Below are 20,667 nucleotides of genomic sequence, written 5' to 3'. Positions count from 1 at the left end.
GGAAATATGACCATTTTAATCTAGTACTCAGGTCTCTGCACCGGCTTCCTGTCGCTCAGAGAATAGACTTTAAAAGAGCTCTGCTTGTGTACAAGTCCCGTCATGGTCTTGCGCCAAAGTCCATCTCTGACATGTTAGAGCCACATAAACCATCTCGAGCTCTGAGCAGCTCAGGTAGTGTTCTTCTGCGGGTGCCCAGAGTTAAGACAAAACGCGGTGAGGCTGCGTTTCAGTTTTATGCTGCCAAAATCTGGAACGGTCTTCCAGAAGATGTGCAATCCTCAACTTTGGCAATGTTCAAATCCAAGCTGAAAACACTTCTATTCAACTGTGCATTTCACAACTGAAAGTATTTTATCTGCACTCTTCATTTAATTTTTTTTGTTTTATGGAATGATTTTATCCTTCTTTTCTGTAAAGCACTTTGAATTACCTTGTGTATGAACTGTGCTCTATAAATAAACTTGCCTTGCCTTACCTGGCCTTGTAAACGAACGTACGGCAAGCATAAGACACATGGGTTTCACACCAACAGCCGAGTAGCACAAGCAGCATTTTTACGCCCATGCAATACTGACCACTCACGACACAGTGGAACCTCAGTTAACGTCTGCCAGGGATTTTTCAGGTAACGTTGAAAATTTCCACCAAAATTTTGCCTCATATTGCGTACATTTTCCGGTCAGCGTGCAGTATGTGTATGGCTGTGTTATTAATACACAGTGTGAATCCCACTCTGTTCTTAATGTATTTTTATCACAACTTGCAACTTTCTTTGGCTCGGGGCTGGAACCAATTAACCGCGATAAACGAGGGATTACTTCAGCTTTACATAGTTCGTGTCTGCTCTACACCACCTGTAAAAAAAGGAGGCACCACTTTGAGATGTTAATGAATTGGTAATGGCATTTATGAAAGTCGAGGCCATTATTTAAAGAATTACTGTAATTGAGAAGAAGAAAAAAAGAATTATGCATCTACTCAGCCATAATTTCCTGTTATGGTAAATCAGACTGCAGTGAAAAATAATGAGGGTAAAGAAAATCACACAAGATACAGCAAAAGTCATATGATTAGGCCATTTCTGTCAAAAACAATCAAATTTGAATGCAGTCGTCAAGCAGATTCCTGTTTCATTTCTATCAAATTCATGGCCCATTTTTAAAGACCCACAGGGTGACCTTAATTTCACAATCACTCCCCATTTACAGTTTGGAGATAAATATAAATCCCCCAGAAAACATTTGGAGATACTCCGAAAACCCAATTACTACAGTAAAAACTCCATTAGTTTAATAACACAGAGGGTCCATTCTGGATGACCTTGGCCCTGCTGCAGAGGAAGAAATAGACGTGAATGTATATTTCACGCCATGTTACACAAACATTATTGTCCATGTTTTATGGACACTGTGCCTCCGCTGTCTATTTATTCGATAAATAATGCCATTGTGTCGCCGGGCTTCAAAATAATCACTCGGATTAGATTTTGATCCAAGATGCAGAGGTTGCTGTTTTTTTTTTGCCAGCAGTACATTTTCAATATTTCGTCCATGGAAATTGAAGCAATGAAACACATCAATATGCTAATACTTGGAGAAGCTTGGCGGATGAGATAAAAAGATGCGATAAAGAAGCTCCTAGATTCTTTGTAGCTGTTTTTTTTTTCTTTCTCCGAGGCTTACATGTGAGAACAAGCAGAACATTCAATTTTGTGTTTAAGCTCCAATAATGCATAATGACGCGTTTGCTTTATTTATCCTGCTGCTCCTGTTGGGGTTCAGCACGGGGTTATCTCGTCACTGACTACCTACAGAGGACATTAATGGCCGGTCCTTCCCATAACGGCAAGGATGAAACATGTCTGTATAATGACTGACACGTTGACCCCCCCAATGACTGCATTCGGGCGAGATTTAAACAGAAATGCAAGCCACAGCACAGCGGAAGAATGCATGCTGACCGTGGAGTGATTTCACGGTCTATTAGTCAAAGCACATTGAAATACAAGTGATATGTAGCATTGTGGTTACCAGGCGGCAGTAATGACACAAAACATTGAGACATTACCTTACATTACATGACCTTAACACTGCATGAAGTCAGAGTGGAAAGGAAGTTCTCCTCTCATTCCGTGTGGAAGTGGTAAGTTTTGGAATTCGTAAGTTTAGAAGAAATGAATTCGAGGCTAACTGGCTAGCCTATTCTTAACTACCGCTAACTAGCGGCCATCTCGAGACCCTGCAGCATAAGAGTTGCGCAATGTGTTGTAAACAATGAATAATAGGAGTTTACAGGTGACTATGGGTGTTTTATTTCATGTCTACGGGGCTCTAATAATGTTAAAAACCGTATTTAGAAAGTCAAACATGTTTTCTATGCTCTAAGTACGAAAATATTCCAATTATTCATATTGCGAGACAAGAAACGCGTCCGCGTCTGTTTGTTATCTAGCAGGCTACTTTGCGTTTCGAGGAGGCTGATTGGACTGTACCATTTTTATACAGAGGCAGAGGGACTTTGTTTGTTTGTTTGTGTGTCCATTTGTTAGCTAGCACGCTTCTTCCTGGTTTATGGGGGACGTCATAAGCAACGGGGCTGTAGCATTTATTGTTGTTGTTTTAATGCTTTATATCACATTATCCTGAAGCAAGAAGGGCAGTTACTGCAAAAACTGAAATAAAATTCTGTTGGAAAATGTGAAAAAAACCGACAATTCCAGGGTGTACGCCGCCTGTATTTTTTTTTTAGTTCGTGTGTCTGTTAGCTAGCAGGTTACTTCCTGATTCAGGAACGAACCTTCCTCTTAAAAAAAAAAAAAAAAAAAAAAGCTTTTGCATCTGTTTGTTAGCAGGCTACTTCCTGGTTCATAGATAACAGCACAAGACAGCACGCTCGTGCCATTTTCGATCAATCACGTAGCATAATTGAGAAACAGACTCAACCATTCGAACGTCTGAGTCAAGATTTTTTTTTTCTTGACTTGACATCCGTCTGACTTTAATGTCAGCAGAAGTCATAACAAAGCAGCACAGATGCACACTTTGCCCACAAAAAAATCCCCAAACATGATTTCATGCACAGTCAGTTCCAAATCTCTCTTCAGCGCTGTCACTCTCACCCTCCATCAAAGCCTTCTATTTTTTTTTATTGAAGAGGGTGCAGCTGCTACAAGTGGAGTTGCGCTTTGCTTGCTCCATCTGTCTTTTCAGTTGACTGAAAGCGGCACAGTGTGGAGCTCTTCATGTCTCGCCGTGCTCTCAGTCACTTCCTTTGTCCGACTCCATTTCATACTTTGCACACACTATGGATGGAACTACTTGTATATATTTTTATGGAGTAGAGCTGTTATCCTTCATGTGGCTTTCATGTTCAGCACATGTGGCGAGAAGCAAGGAGATTATGTGTGGCTGGATTTTTCTTGATTTTTATTATATGCCACTGAAACGTCCAAGTTTGTTTATCCCGAGAAGAGATCTGGCGGACACTCTTTTTCTGTATTTTCAATCTTCTAGTGCTAAAATTGTCCGGACCTCTGCTCTCAAATTAAAAGCAGGAAGTCCTGAACTAGCAAGTGCCTTCCGGGTTATGCTACACTTAAGTCCCGCCCATGCAGGGGCGTTTACTTTCTCCTCAGTGAATCAGCGTGTCAGACTATGTGTTAGCATTTAACTGGCTCAAGCTCGTGTCAATCCAGGGAGTGTGAGTGTGTGTGAGTGTGTGTGAGTGTGTGTGGGTGGGTGTGGGTGTGTGTGTGTGTGTTGCCGTAGCGTACAAGCGTGGCGGCTGGCTTGATAAGGTTGTCAGGCAACCTGTCTGTGCAAAATGCAAGGAAAAGTGCCACCATTGTCTAAGTCTGCAGTACTTCTATTGTATAATTCTAGTCAACTCTAACACCACTAAGTTAGATCTGCAGATGAAACCATGTATGACAATGATGCTGACGATCCAAAGCATACCACATCATGTGTCTAAGATGGAGGAGGGCATTGTGAAAAAGCCATAGGTCGTGTATACTGTTGATTTATTTATATTTTTTAAGAAAAACGATCGCTTTAAAGGGAATTATCATTACTCCGAGTGTTGCTTCTTTCAAAATGTCACTGGACAGACGAAGCGAGTATCTCACTTCTGCTGTATGCACACGAGAAGACGCTATCACATTTACATGTACGCATCACAGGTAAATATCGTGGCCGGGAAAATGCATGCGGCAGACATTGCGTGACCAAGCTATCACTGCTGAAATGAAATGCATATACAACCATCATTCCGGGCGTATTCCGCTATTGCACTTGAAAGCCACCGAGACCGGGGATCATCCTCCCCCGTCAATCAATATGGAAACGATCGCTTTGCTCAGCTTTCATGGGCAAAGAAAACCACGGGGGAAATGAATGTATAAAGAGGAAGATGGAGTGGGGAGAAGAAAAAAAGTCCCTCATTCATGAATTCATTTTGACCATATCTTCCTTGCGCCTGAGTGGCTCATATCTCTGCCTAATGTGCTTCCATGCAGATAAGCCTCAGTCAAAATGATAAATAATAAAAAAAAAAGGACATGAGAAGATCTGTTAAAAGATGGCGAAGGTGTAAGACGCACTCAATCATTTTACTGGAGTAAAGAAATAATGCTTTCATGGGGAAATTGGGCTCCATTAAGAATGAACGACCCTGTTTTAAAAGTAAATGTACAAGTCATCCCTCGCTACATTGCCGTCGAGCATTGCTCTGTTGCATTTTTTCTAAAATGTATTAATTAATAAATGATCACTGTTTTGTGGTGGACTATGGCCTATTATTAGTGAAAGATACTGAAAGACAAATCATATGTAGTATTTATATGTAGCAGTGTTGGGCCTGACTGGCTCTCACCATCATTGTCAACTGTCTAAACTGCCCTGTGCTCGACCACATGATAGATTGCTGCAAATTCCATCTCGGAAAAAAAAATGTAGTGATTAAATAGCGAGCGCCGCATGAGCGTGGAATCATACAAAAAGTGTCTTCTTCCACTCAGCACACCAGTCATGGCCGATTTGCCATGTGAAAGTGTAATTCCTTTTTGTGAATTACCACTTGTCGACCTTTGGCGGCATTACAAAAGGGCACTTTCACGCATAAATTCTCCACAGAGCGTGCGTCTGGCTGCTTTATCACCGACTGAATGGAAGCGGAATCACCCTGGGTGTTTCGTCGGAGTCCATATAAGCTGTAAAAGATGCACTTTTGCTCCAAATGTGTTGACTAATGATGTCATTTAAGCTGTTTTATGCAAATATTCAATTCACTTGTATTGGAAATGGCCTTTTTGGTTCATTTCTTGAGCATTTTGGCAAATGCTACTCATACTAACGACGATAATAATGATTACGGGTGCCTTTTGCACTAGTGGCTACTAAGGTCCCAATTTAGCGCGTTGGAACTCGACGGTAGCATCCCCTTCCAGGAAGGTGAGCCGGTCGCTGGCTTGAGCGGCAGTGGGGGGAACATTTAATTGGCCCCATTTATTTGCTTCATCTGCAGCAGCAGTAATGCTCAGCGAGTCGCAATTCGGTCATGAAGACATACAGTTTTTTCCCCTGGAGATGTAGTGGGCCTCAAGCCGCTACGTTTGGATTGGACACTGGTTTCTGGTTTAATACGTTACACAGGTTGCTGTACAACTTGTTGGCACATGATGCATCCATCCATCCATCCATCTTCTATGCCGCTTATCCTCACTAGGGTTGCGGGGGTGTGCTGGAGCCTATACCAGCTGACTTTGGGCGAGAGGCGGGGAACACCCTGGACTGGTCGACAAGCCAATTGCAAGGCACGTATAGACAAACAACCATTTACACTCACATTCATACCTATGGACAATTTAGAGTATCCAATGAACCAAACGTTAACATAACAATGTTAGCATGTCGTTGACATTTATGCTTTCAAGAATAATGTGTCTTCTTCGGGCCACTTTATTTGGCGGTGATGCACATCGAGCCTCATGTGTATGACTTTCTCTGACGCTGCACAGACGTGTATTTTCTATTCTTCCTTTCACCTCGTCCTTATTTACAAATGTTAATGCTGTGCGTAAAAGCACAGAGGTGAGGTTCAATCATGTTTTTGCTTGGTGCATAATCTCATCCTGTATGTGCTCTGATGTCCATTTGGCTTCGTCATAAGCTTTGTAATGAATTACAGTAAAAATAAAAATAAATAAATCCACCAAGCAGAAGACAAACCTACCAGGAGATATCCTACCCCTCTCAAACCCTCGCCGATTTAATTTAGTAGCCTATTTGTGCAGTTGAAAAATAAGACATGGGATTGTCTGATATCACATCATAGTATATCATACATTTATTAATATATCAAAGATGTTTCATTGTGTGGTTTATGTTTTTTTAAATGTGCAGGAGTAGGGGCTAAACGACTTCCGGTCAGATGTCTGAAGGGGTACACGACTCTGAAAAGTTTGGGAACCACTGGTCTAGTACTCTCTGTAGTTGAGTAGCTAAATGTCTACTATGAGAAAATATGCTCAATACTCCAAGTGGCATTTGCGATTATTATACTAGATACCCTGAGACAAAAGTGAAGCTTTGTGCTTTCAATGATTGTACCACAAAGATGACAAATTGACCTCTGACCCCTCTCTAACCGCCCTATACACTCCGTGATTGTCTCAAGTGGCACAGCATTTGCGTCTTCCACGCAACCCCTGACACGCAAAGCTAACTAATCCTCATTCATCATCGATGCTCCCTTCAAACCCTGACGCAATGACGCACGTGCACGCGGGTGGACTAGAATGCAGGGTTGGTGCGTTCTCCAAGTCACTCTCGTCCGGCTTCTAATCCCAGCTTCTGGACACCCAGAAGGAAAAAGCTTATTGGGTTCTCTCCCGGCCCGGGTTGTGACAATTCAATCGCTTCAGTGTCTCCTGGCATGAATTATGGATGAATCTCTGAATGGGCTGTGGGATTTATGACTCTTCTGGCTCGTGTTATAGGCTTTGGAAAGAAATCATGGTAATTCGCAGAGCGTCAGAAGCAGAGGAAAGCCTGCCGTTATTGACTTGATGCAAAATGACTGATTGATTGACCGTCTGTGCTTGCTTGCACTTTGACATGTGGCATGTTTTTTTTTTTTTTTTTTACTCAGTGGGCCCACATAACATGCATACTTATGTTTTTCTTACCATTTAAAGTTGACAGCTTCTTTGATTTAACTGCATGAAGCCTAAAAAACCATCAGAGGACTTGTGAGCAATTCTTCAAAATAAAACATGCGGGGCGGCCCGCTGTCTTGATCAGTTGGGTTAAGATAGAGCGACAGCGTGGAGGACACAGGGTAGATGGAGAGAGAAAAGAGGATACAGGGGCTTTAGCGACAAAGGAGGGACGAGAGAACAATGGGCACAACATCAGATACACCATAGAGGTAGGAACAGGAAGCTCGGTGTGTGGAGTGATCCCCCGGCAGTCTAACCCTATGGCATCATAACTAAGAGATGACCCAGCACACGCCTGCGTCAACCCGGACTATAAGCTTTAGCAAAAAGATGACTTTTTGATTTACTTTTGAATAAAGAGAGGGTGTCTGCTCGGGTTGTCATGAGACACGAGATGATGCGCCAGATTGGGTCCACAAGAACGATAGGAGACGAGGCTTTAACATTCATTTTAAGAAAAGTACGATGACAAAATATGACTGGACAAACCGACTTTTTAGTTCAACGGAGTCACAAAAAAAAATGGGGCCACAAATTGTCGCTCAAAGACATTGTCAACATTTTTTACATTTTTTTTTTAGACCAAATAAACCAAAGTTATGATAATATATAATAATAATAAAAATAACAATACTACAGCTCACTGTTTTTCTATTTGTCTATTTACATCAGGGCTGTCCAGCTCTCCTTTGATATTTATAATTAAAAAAACAATTTAGAATTTTAAAAAAACATGACACATATATTTAAAGACAAATCTTTGTGTTTTTAGTAGTTATTATTATCAACATTTTAGCTTTTTCTCGTTTCATTATGCGGGCCGCATGGTGGTCTAGTGATTAGCATGTTGGCCACACGGTCACCGTCAGGAGATAGGGAAGACCTGGGTTCGAATCTCCGTTGGGTGGGTTTTCTCCGGGTACTCTGGTTTCCTCCCACATTCCAAAAACATGCATGTTAGGTTAATTGGCGACTCTAAATTGTCCATAGGTATGAATGTGAGTGTGAATGGTTGTTTGTCTATATGTGCCCTGCGATTGGCTGGCGACCAGTCCAGGGTGTACCCCGCCTCTCGTCCGAAGTCAGCTGGGATAGGCTCCAGCATACCCCCGCGACCTTAATGAGGAAAAGCGGCATAGAAAATGGATGGATGGATAGTTACATTATGCCTTTTTGCTCTATTTTTCCACTTTTGTGGGGTTTTTGTTTATTTCGGCAGTGTACCACGTTCCACAGATGGCCACACTTTGGACACCCATGTGTGTTTTGCCAGGAAGGCGAGCGTGTCCGAGCAATGAAAATAAAATGACCTCAACATGAATTTGCTGTAAAGTATTATTTATTACGGTCTAATGTATTTCTATATAACAACGGCCATTTTTTAATTGAATTTTAAATCAATGAATTAAATATATGAGCCTCTGACAGCAGCTACATAAAATATACTCTATACTTGATTATTACTCATGCGAAATACGAAATATTACATCCATAAATGCAAATGGTGAAAGAGAACACGTTGAATGCAAGAATTCATGACTGAAATGGATGGACACTTTCATCTGCTCAGTAGTTATGTATGTAAAAAAAAAAAAAAAAATCTGAAATTGTAATTTATGATAAATATGTAAACAATACTCAATGACATGAAAAAAAAACGTTTAGAGAATGTACGGTTTTTATTTAAAACGCCCGTTTCCGTGTCGCTAAACCCAACAGGAAGCGCGTGCTCTTGTTGTGAAAGACGCGACCGGAAGTGTCGTGTGTTTCTCATTACGGTACTTTGAAAGCTCTCCAGTCTGTCTTCGGCAGTCAGAGTGAAAGTTGTCCGCCAAGGTGGAGGAGTGGGAGCAGCGACAGTAAACGCGGCTTCTTATTACTGCTTTTTCTCCGGGAGCGATGAGGCGTAAGGAGAAAAGGCTCTTGCAGTTCGCCGGGGTGCTCATCGCGGCTCTGCTCTTCCTGCCTAACGTGGGGTTGTGGTCTTTGTACCGGTACCGAGTCTTCGACAGCACGCCGGCCACGGTGGACGGACCGGGGGGAATGCAGCAGATACAGGTGAGGTGCATGCTCCGGTTGTTTTTGGACCTCGTAACGGGGAACTATCGTGTTGTAGTAGTTTTCCCAGCAAGGTTTTAAGCATGTAGTAGCGATTCAGAACCATGGAGAGCGTCCATGTTTGAGCCTAGGACATGTTTTAGACCCTAAACTCACCAGCCACATTATGAGGTACACTTTAAGGTGATCCATTATAACAGCCTAATCAAAAGTCACACTTTCGAAACGTAACAATGCTCATTTGTTTCTTATTGACAAACAGTATTTTAACTATTGCGGTTGCAATTTCCGCACCGCACACGCACACTAAGAGCTGTTCCTAATATTTTGGTTAACCACACAGCAGTAAACATATTAAAACATGCTTTGAGCATGGTGCAATAATGAAGATATTTGTAATTTAATACAGCTTAGTTGGCCAAATTTGTTGGTACAAAATAAGCAAACATTAATTTGGTCAATTATTACTGTGCAACGCAACGTTTATTACTGTAGTTATTGACTGTCGGTGTATATTTGCACGCTCACCATCCTATTGTTTAATCAATGCCTCTCATACAGTGCATGTTAATATTTGTGCTCGAATTGTAGATAAGACGTCTACTAGCAAATTTGTGCAGGAATCTGTCCCAAATAACCTTTTTAACAGACGAGATCCAATTTTATGAGAGAAAAAAAAATCAGTTCAGACGTGTGGTGGAACCAATTTCATTAACTTCCAGAGAAAAGAACATTTATTTTCCATCCATCCACAGATTGCTTCTTACATCCCTTGTGATTTTTATTTTTTTAACAGCATAATGGAACTAATTACGTGATATGCCATCACAGCAGAATTGATCCATTTATCAATTGGTCTGCTATTCACAAATGAGCTCCCTTTAATGCTTTTTTTTCCAAAGTCAAATTAAATGTGAGCTTTTTAAAAATTATCTGGCATAGTGAGCTTTGGAGAGAGTTTTTAAAGCTGCAATCCCCATAGATTTTACTTTGTTCTGTTAGCTTGACAGGAAGTCTGCAGCATATATATATATATATATATATATATACAGTATATATATATATATATATATATATATATATATATATATATATATATATATATATATATATATATATATATACACACACACACACATATATGACATTTGCCTTATTTTATGCATTTGCATTTGGTTGAAGTACAGCGTTACTTACACATTGCATGTTCTGTCATGAGTGGATTATTGTCAGGTTTGATTTAAAGGTTCTGTCCCTCTTTGGCTCCAAATTACAATTTTTTTCAAACCAAAACTAGACACAAATAAATGTCTATATTTGTGACAATTCTAAGTTAAACTTTGTAAAAATGTTTAGTTTGGCATTCTTTCGCTCGATGCTGTCTCGTCCGTACGTGCACATCAACAATTAGCAATTGTAGTTATACGTTCAATGGTAGCTAACGTTACTAGCTAAACTTTGCCAAATCACCATCATTAACTGACAACAAACATAACTAATGTGTGTGTGTGTGTGTGTGTGTTACGTGGGGCATGGCTTGCAATGTCGGAGCAGAAGAGGTGGGATATAACGACGCTTGCAACAGATTTGAACGTTAGCGTCCCCCCCTCTCATGCAGTCAGCAACCAAGGCAAATGGCACCTATAACTGGATATGCAGGAAGGGTATAGCAAAGTGTGCCTATGGGTATAAATCATAGCATTTAGGGAATGGCTTGTTTTGTTAAACACTGTCTGCGACGGTGTTTCTGCTGCACAAACGGAGTCAAATGGATTGCACAGATTTGACTCCGTTTCGAAGCAAAAACAGCTAAAACGTGCACAGTCCGTGCTATATTTTGACAGATTTTGAAGGCAGTTCAGCTTAGGGCGTAAGTAATGCTCTTTGCATGACCCCATCCTTTAAAAAATATGAAGCTATTCCATAAATTGTGTTCATTTACTACAGTTGAACCCCAAGAAAGCTTGTGTATTTGTTCAGGTTTTCCCCTGAGCAATGGAAACTTACCATATTTACCCAAATATAAGACGACCCTGACTATGAAACAACCTTTTTTTCCCCAAAGACTTGATGCTGATGGAAAAAAATAAATCATATAAAAAAAAATCATATTTTCCGGGAAATAATTATATTTCTTACCTGCTTGATTTATTTATCACGATTATCTTAAAATTAGCATCATAACTCCTCTGTTGTTTGCTAACTTGCTAACAAACTTTTGACAGGTTTGGGTAGAAGTCATTTGGGGCCACCTGTTGGTTTGCATGTATAAGTCTCTAGAACCCAAATATAAAACCACCCGTCTTTTGCAGATTTTTTGTTTTTAAGAGGAAAAATATTCGGGAAATGAATCCATTCAAGTATCCAACTGTCACCATAAAAAAAAAAAAATTACTTTCTATTAACTGGACTGGATGTTTGTTTTAATTTGTTTTTAATTCATTTTAAACATCCACAAAAAAGTTACATTGAAGTACATCTCATCTTTACAGTTTCATAATTCAACATGTCTGAAACAGAGTCGGAAGGAACCGATCTCATCTCCCGTCTCCATATGCTCAATTTGTTCACTTCCTGTTTTCAATATCCTGTCCATCTTCTACCGCTTATCCGAGGTCGGGTCGCAGAGACAGCAGCCTAAGCAGGGAAGCCCAGACTTCCCTCTCCAAGGCCACTTCGTCCAGCTCCTCCTGGCGTATCCCGTGGCGTTCCCTACCTCCGGGAGGCATCCTGACTAGATGCCCGAGCCACCTCATCCTGTTCGTCTCAATGCGGAGGGGCAGCGGAATTTTTCCCAGATGACGGTGCTTCTCACCTTATCTCTAAGGGAGAGCTCAGCCACCTTACGGAGAAAACTCATTGTACCCGCGATCTTGTCCTTTCGGTCACTACCCAAAACTCATGACCATAGGTGAGGGTAGGAACGTAGATCGACCGGTAAATTGAGAGCTTTGCCTTTCGGCTCAGCTCCCTCTTCACCACAACGGACTGATGCAGAATCCGCAGTGACGATTCCTTCAACACATTCAGGACAGGAAAAGGTGTCAGGTGTTTAACTTCAAAGACGAGTCCCACAATTGGCATTGTGCCTCTGTTCTGCTATTTCTCGATAGCGCTTTAAACTCTGAAGTTTTACGTGACTACAGAGGCGTACTTTCACCAGAAAGATTTTACTGAATTGTGCGACTTTAGGGACATTTGACTTAAGAGTTCCCACTGTAAGTGTATTTTTGTATAATGTCCTACAAAATTCTTTCCAAAGTCTTTGCTCTCTAACAAATTTGTGGTGCAAGTTAATCTCGTGTACGGTATGAGTTTGAATATGAAAGTGCATCCAAAGTTTTGACTGGCGCTCTATGTGATCATTTGAGTCCTGACAGAAGGGCGGGGCTGTGTCGCCAAAGTGCTCTTACTATCATTTTTATTTTGCTGCACAGACTTTAATGCTATTTTTGGAAAAAAAATCCATCCAAATTCATATAAACAAGGACACTGCTGACGGAACACCCCACTCCCGACGACGAAGTGTATGAATGTTGTTCCACCACATTTCATCTTGAGTATCTGCGTCTCGTTGTATTTAATCCGCTCTGATCTCACTCGGCTGTTTTTTTTCCCCGCGCCGTGTCATCTCCGAGTGAAGCAGACAAAACCAACAAGGACAAGAAAATGTACGCTACAAACGTCTCTAACAAGACTTATGTGGGAAAGAGCTGAATGGGATTAGTGTATTGATTTTTTTTTTTTTTTTTTTTTTTAGCTACTCCACTGAAGCCTTACCAGCCCGCTGGGATCATCAGTCCAACGCAAAGCGCAGACGCACGTTTTGTTGCTTTCTTTGTCTAATTTGCCTGTCACGGTTTACAAGTCATAAAGCACAATAAACTATGACGAGAGCAACGGAAGTGTATCCAATAAAATATGGTACTGTGTCACAGTTTTCCAACGAATTACAGTAATTAAATCTAAAACTCTTTGAAAATGTTTTTAGAGCAAAAAAAAAAAAATGACCCCTGATTATTGTATTTTGCTACAAAAAAAGCAGAAGTGAAGGGATAAGTCACTGCTGATGTCATACAACTTCATGTGGAAAAATGTGAACTGTCCCTTTAAGGAGCGACTCACAATGCACTTAATTCGCTTTATCACAGGAGCTGCTGTCAGCCACGACTGGCGCCCGTATCTGCTCTCTCCACACTGCTGACTGCTAACAGTCAACTCTAGCTAGCTGATGTCACATACGTCACTTCCCAGGCCCTGCTCCTTAAAGGCGCACACAAGTCACAGATATTACACTACATATCACGTCTTCTGAATGCCTTATAGTTGTGTTGTCATTCACTTAGCCATTTTCATGCTTCAAAATGCTTGACTTAGGCCAAGAATACTTACAGTTTGCTTAAATATGCTTAGTTTTTTTTTTTTTACCAATAATAGGCAGTATCCAACCACAAAACAGCGATCATTTATTAATTCATCAGTTTGTGAAAAACCGTGATAGAGTGAGGGCGCGATGTGTGAACCCCGATGTAGCGAGGGACGACTGTACACTCGACCGCACAGCTGCATGCAGAGATCAGACATGGCTCAGCGAAAATCTGCATTCATCGCCAACTGTCTGCTTAAAATATTTCGGTCATTATCCATGATGCTCGTCTCCAAAGCCAAGTGTTTTTTGACCACAGTTCTGACAGCCAAGGGAGATGTTTGTTAAAAATAGGTTATGTTATGGCGTTATGAAACATATTGTCATTGGTTGTGTTTGTCACTTTATTTTACCATTACCTGTACATGCAGAAGTATGTGGGGACAAACAAGTCATTTCAGAAAATACGACGTCGGGCACTGATTGACTTGTGTGTGTGTGTGTGTGTGTGTGTGTGTGTGTGTGTGTGTGTGTGTGTGTGTTTGAGAAGTGGCTGAAGGTGAGGCATCAGAGGTGGGAGGTGGGCGAGGTAATTGCATCTCTGGGGGTCATCATGGGTCTAGCAGCAAGATGAGGAAGTGTAGTGGTGTTGCTGGTGGGGTGGGAGTGGAACAAAAGAGCGACTGCTATCTCTCAGTGGGTGGTCAGAGAGTCTGAAAAACGAGGAAGTATTGACCCGGTGGTGTATGATTCCGCCTCCTCCTGGGCTTACCAGGCTTACAGTGGGGGATTTTGCTCCATCCCGAACAAATGGCTTTGTTTGCTCCGCCTCTTTGTTCATCACAACAGATGTGAGGGAGAGTAGACAGAGCAGCATCGACGCTTCAGGGGCCCAGCAGCACAGGAAGTCTTTGATGTGACACAAATTTGTTTTTTTTATGGAATCAAATGGGAACAAGGGAGGTACAGTAGAACAGTCGGTTTTCTGCATTAGTTCGTCTGCTACATTATTAAACTGTCATGTATTTTTGGGTTTTTTGTCATCCAACATTTTTTGAACGCAGAATACAAGTCGGAATATTATTCGGATTTAGTTCAAATTTCATGGGTTTATAACAGTACAGATCTTTATATTGGCGTCGCCGTCATTCATTTTGAAGAAGCGCACAGAACACAGGTCGCAATTTTCCATCCATCCTTTTTCTTCCGCTTTTTCGGGACCGGGTCGCGGGGTCAGCAGTCTCAGTCGGTGGTCTCCGGCCACCTCTTCCAGCTCCACCGGGAGGACACTGACGCGTTCCCAGGCCGGCTGTGAGACATAATCCCTCCAGTGTCCTACGTCAACGCAAAATTTCATTTTGTGTGACAGTGCTTGGGATGTCGACATGAGTCAAAAATGGTAATGTAAAGTAATTAAGTTATATGTATATATATATTTTTTTTATCATGGGGTAAATGCCATTCAAATGACAGTTACAATATGAAACCTGATTGTTTAGTTCAGTGGGGCCAAAAGTGCGGCCTGGGGGCCATTTGCGGCCCGCGGCTGTTTTTTTTATTGGCCTGTGGCACATTCTAAAAATACAATTTAACAAGAAAACCAAAAAAAAGGAAAAATCAGCAGTAATTTTGCAATAATAATGTGAAAATATTAAGATAAAAATGTAAAAAGCAAAAACTGAGCAAAAGTCACAATTTTACAAGAACAAACCCGTAATATGAAGAGGAAAAATAACGTCACTTCAGTAGCATAAAGTTGAAATATTAAAGAAAATAACCTAACCTTGTTGTTGTTATATTATGAGAAACAAACAAAACAAAATACATTTGTAATTTTTGGAAGATTAGATTAAGTTTAAATTAGGAAAAAGTTAGTATTTTATGGAAATAAAGTCACAATATTATGGGAATAAATTCATCATTACGAGAGGAAAACTTACAAAAAGAAAGTTGAAACAGTTGGGAAAAAAATGAGCAGAAATGGGAAAATAAACTCAGCTGTAATTCTTCGAGAATAAAGTCAAAATATTAAGAGAAAAAAAAGTTGTATTCTAACAAAAACAGCCGCAATTTTACGAGAATAAACTCGTAATATTATGAGAAAAAATAGTCATTTTAGTAGCATAAAGTTGAAATATTAGTGATAATATTATTAGAAACAAACTAATAAAAAGTTGTCATTTGTGGAAGATTCGGTGGGAATATGATGGGAATGCAGTCAAAATATTATGAGAGGAAAATTTATGAAGATTAATTGAGAAGAAAGTTGAAGTACTTGGAAAATAAAAAAAGCAAAAAATGGGGATTTAAAAAGAGCAAAGACAGGTGAGAAGCAGGTGGTCGCCAGCCAATCACAGGGCACACTCACACTCATTCATCCCCCTGGACAATTTCGAGTCACCGTTTAACCTAAAGTGGGTGTTTTTGGACTATGAAAACTCCACACAGACGTGTCCAACCGAGAATCGGACCCACATCTTCCAGATCTCCCGACTGTGCGACCACCATGCTAACCACCAGGCCACCGTGCTGTTTAGACACCCCTGGTTTATTTGAAGAAATGATCAGTTGTAAACAATTGTGGAATACATTTGGTGGTCTGCCGCCACATGTATTTCTATTTATTTCTATTTCTATTCATGAAGCATAAGTGATCAGTGTTTTTCATTAGTTAGCAATCTTTTCTTCCCCATTGCTTTCTTGCCCAGCTGATAAAAACACAGCCAGGTGAGCTCTTATAGTGTGAACCCATCTTGTCTACACTTGAATGCTGATGGACGTTTGATTGTAACACCGTGAAGCCCCCTTCTCGTGAAAAGTAAAAATAAGCATGTAAGGGCATGTAGATCAACAATACTGGACAGGAAAAAAAACAATTGTATTTATTTTTCCCCTAAGAGGAGGCTGTTGGCTGATGTGTTCCACAAGCACTCAGCGGTGTAGACTACTTCCCTCCCACCGTGCCGGCTGCATTGTATCTTTTTTCAAGTGCCAGAGCGGCTGAGCGAGGGGTCAGGCGACCCTGTGCATTTTATTTAGCAAGGTCGCAGCAGGAGAGAAGCTGTGAGACTGAAGAGAAAAGATGCTGTGGTTGGATAAAAGCTTTATTCTCACGTGCGTTTGCTTGAAATGAAAACAGACCCTGGAATTTTGTCTGGTTCCAGCTGCCAAATAGGACAGCTGCCTCATCATTCTGAATGATTGTTTTTTTGATTAAAAAGAAGAAAAAAATGAAGGTGGAAACCATAGCGGCAAACCAAATAGAAGCCATTTCCTCGCATGTTTGGAGTAAATGCTGCAGGAGATGGTCTTGCTTTTCCAAGGAATGCTGAATGCGAAATGGGGACTAGAACACAGCATATCATAGCAAGGCTCAATGCACTGCAAATACCCCCCAAATATTATCGTTATAGTAAACACACGACGTACGACTTGTCACGTTTTCCCCCCGAATATAGCAACTTAATACTTTTCCAGTTACAGCGGTTTATTGTAATGTTACGACTTCATTCTCGTAAAATTGCAATGTTTCTTATAATTGTATTCATTCATGCCCTCAATTGTAAAACTTCATTCTTGTAGTAAGAAATATACTTCGTGCATAAAACAGTAATACACGACTTACAACTTAATTGTAGCAATATTCCGACATTAGTCTCTTAAAATTGCGACATTTTCTCCAACTATTACAATACGTGACAGCGTTTTCCCCGAGGATTTTTTGAAGCTGTGTGAACCTTGTTTTTTTGTTCAGTTGTTATATTCTGAGAAAGAAACAAAACAAAATAAATTTGTCATTTTTGGAAGATTACGTCGGATGGGGGGGGAAGTTATGATTTTATGGAAATAAAGTCAAAATATTATGGGAGTAATTATGAGAAAAACATTTACAGGAAGAAAGTTGCAAAAAAAACGAGCAGAAATTGGGGAAAAAAAGCCGGCTGTAATTCCACGAGAATAAAGTCCAAATAAAGGTGTGGCGGCTTTTATCGAGGCGTGGCGCCCCGCCACGATCCATTACGTGTAGCGTGAAGCTGGTGCTAGCCTCGCTTTACTCTCTGTAACTGATTTGGAAGTCAGAGAAAAAAAACCCAACTGAAATAAATCATGTTTCAGTATGCAAATGTTGACAATAAAATATCGAACACTTCCATGTTCATCCTTTTCCAAGAAAAACGCAATGGATACCTATCCCCTTGGCTACAATAGACAATGCAGTACTTTGGAATACAAAGTTTGTTTGACAGTCCATCCACTTAAAAAGGTACTATTGAAACTTCTTTTTGTGGCTTCACAGTGTTTCCTGGTTATTCACTGAGGATTATTTGACGTCCGGTTGTGCCCTGATGTGATGCTAAATGAGAGGGAAATCTAAATTGAATTGAAGTCAGTTGCAGTCAAATGAAAAGGCTTCCACAAACGGATGTTCCACTCCGGTCCCAGATTAATGTGTCCGCTTTCATTTCCTGCGCATTAACACCTAGTGACTTTGGCGGTGTTTTTATCTTCTTTTTGGCGTGGATTTTGGATGTTTGTGCCCTGCACACGTATGTGTGACAAATAGTGGGGAAAAAAAATAATCCTGAATATCCTTGTATGCCAGTTTGGCCCAACCCCCCCACGTTCTGAATCCTACATTCTGCATCTGTTTCTCAGGCAAATATTTTATTTCTTCCATTCTCTTTCCTCTGCCTACGTGCTCGGTCGGAAACGCACCTCAGCAAAGTTAAACAACTTTAAAAAAGTGACACTTTGTCTTGATCATCGACAGCCGAGTGACTTCGGCAAACAAATCAGTCGTAAGCCACCTCATCAATGCCGACAATTAGCTGATGAGGAGGCAGAGGCCGAGGGGGGCGCATCGATTGACGTGTGCCGTTTCCCCCCCCCCCCCGACATTTAATTAAACCTAAAACGTCACCTGTGTCAATGCTCTTCCTCCAGGGGCTGAATCAGATGAGGAAGGTCACTCAGGTGGGGCAAGATGGCGTTCGAAGGACGGACTGGCACGACTATGACGCCATAAGGAAGGACGCAGCCCGTGTCGGTGAGGAATTTGACTATATTTATTAATCTTTTGAGTGATTTTGACTTTTTGACATTAGTTTCTTTAGTATGGGAGGATTGTTTCCATGCCAGTGCCACATCAAGACATAATAATGTTGCTCGTAGCAGTGGGTGTACGTCAACTTCCCATTTGATGATAGGAAAATTAAACCTTCTAATCCCTTTGAGATAAAAGGTAAGCACTTTTGTGGCCAAATGTGACATTTCAAAACTAAATATTTAGCATGTTTCGCTATATTTGGGGAATGTTGGCACAGGATTTTACATTTTTATTGCATGTTTTAAAGCAGAGGGTATGAATAGTAAACCTTACCCACACCGAAACTGAAGGAAACCTAACATTTTTGTTGCTGATGCAGAATTTTGTAACATACAATATCGTCCTTCCATTTCTGTTTAAAAACCTACTAAATTAAAGTCAAACATCCAAAGTCGACCTCGGTCCATTCCATGACGCCGTTGCTATAAATTCCAAAACAGATTTAAGCATTAAAAAATCATGTAAAGTGAATTAATTTGTTCTGTCGCCATCATAAAACTTTTATTCACTTCACAGGTGATGCTTTAAGTCATGATTTTTTTTTTTGCATGTTTGTTACAATTAAACGTTTCAGATCATCAAGCAAATAGAAATATTAGTCAATGACAACACAACTGAACACAAAATGCAGTTTTTAAATGAAACTTTTTATTACTAAGGGAGAAAAAAATCCAAACTTGCATGGCTTTTGTGGTAATTTTGGTTGGCTGGCCATTCCTGGGAAGGTTCGCTGCTGTTCCATGTTTTCGCCATTTTTGCATAATGGCTCTCATTGTGGTTAGCTGGAGTCCCAAAGCATTAGAAATGGCTTTATAACTTTTTTTTTCCAGACTAATAGATTTCAATTAATCTCAGTTATATTTTTACGGTGGGCCATGTAGGTTTGGATTTTTTTCTCCCTTAATAATAAGTTTCATTTAAAAACGGCATTTTGTGTTCAGTTGTGTTGTCATTAACTAATATGTAAATTTGTTGTAATGATCTGAAACATATAAGTGTGACAAAAAAAAAGAAATCAAGAAATGGGCACTTTTTCACACCGCTGTATGTTTACTATATTGGGTAATACAAGTGTAAAGGTGACTATAGGGGTGTTATTTCTTGTCCAGAGGTCTCTAATAATGTTAAAAACCGTATTTAGAAGGTCATTTTTTTATGCTACTAACTATGAAAATATTCCATGTATAAATAAGAAATCTTACTTGGCGGAAATTCACTTGGTCTGGAAGCAATTAACTGCAATAAACGAGGGACTACTGTAATCACCACCTGTGAAGAAGCGTAAGAATAGGATTTCATAATTAAAAATGGTTTATCCACTGTGAGCGTCGATTCTGCTTCTCATCTTATCTGGAAGTACCACCTTTTGCCCTTTTTATTCTGTGTTAAACAGTCTTTGATTTGTTAATAAAGGATATTTAGCTGCCCAGTGAGCCGGTATCTCAATCCAATTGATTTACATTCAAAAGAACAGTTTCAAATGAGAATGTTACGAGTGTAGAAACCGTTCTGTATGCTTCTAGATGTCTCATATACAGTATTTATGTAAGACGCAGTGGGGTTGATGTTACATTAAACAATCCAATCGGTCAGATTTTTAGTGACACTGCTGAGAAACTTGGAAAGGATGGAAGCAATGACAAAAACAAAATATTTCTTAGGCCTTAGATTAGACCTGAAAACAACACGATGTATCCATGCGGTGCAAAACAAAATGTTAATTAGGATGAGTTGATCTATGCAATGAGCTATTAAAGCGAGGGCTTGCTTTCCACGGGAATGTGGACAGATAGTTTCTGCTTAATGGAACAAAGCGGCCCCCGATTGTAATTTGATGAACTGCTCCGACTGTAGATCAGTGATGAGTGGCTAATGGAAATCTCTGAGCACGGGCTTGCACTAACAACGCTAAAT

At 40.4% G+C, this 20,667-nt stretch overlaps 1 protein-coding gene across 1 annotated transcript in view; it reads left to right on the top strand.

Moving 5' to 3' along the window:
* The first annotated feature begins 8,333 nt into the window (after positions 1-8,333).
* Positions 8,334-20,667, top strand: part of LOC129168676 (polypeptide N-acetylgalactosaminyltransferase 10-like) — a 35,618-nt gene continuing 23,284 nt past the window's right edge. The window contains exons 1-2 of the mRNA XM_054754205.1: positions 8,334-9,280; positions 18,591-18,693. Of these exons, the coding sequence (XP_054610180.1) occupies positions 9,122-9,280; positions 18,591-18,693 (262 nt within the window). The 5' untranslated portion in view covers positions 8,334-9,121. The remainder of the gene's footprint in view (positions 9,281-18,590; positions 18,694-20,667) is intronic.

The sequence above is a fragment of the Dunckerocampus dactyliophorus genome, chromosome 16 (assembly GCF_027744805.1).
Source record: "Dunckerocampus dactyliophorus isolate RoL2022-P2 chromosome 16, RoL_Ddac_1.1, whole genome shotgun sequence".
Taxonomy (NCBI): domain Eukaryota; kingdom Metazoa; phylum Chordata; class Actinopteri; order Syngnathiformes; family Syngnathidae; genus Dunckerocampus; species Dunckerocampus dactyliophorus.
Note: the sequence above shows the minus strand (reverse complement) of the source record. Positions and strands in the feature narration are given on the sequence as shown.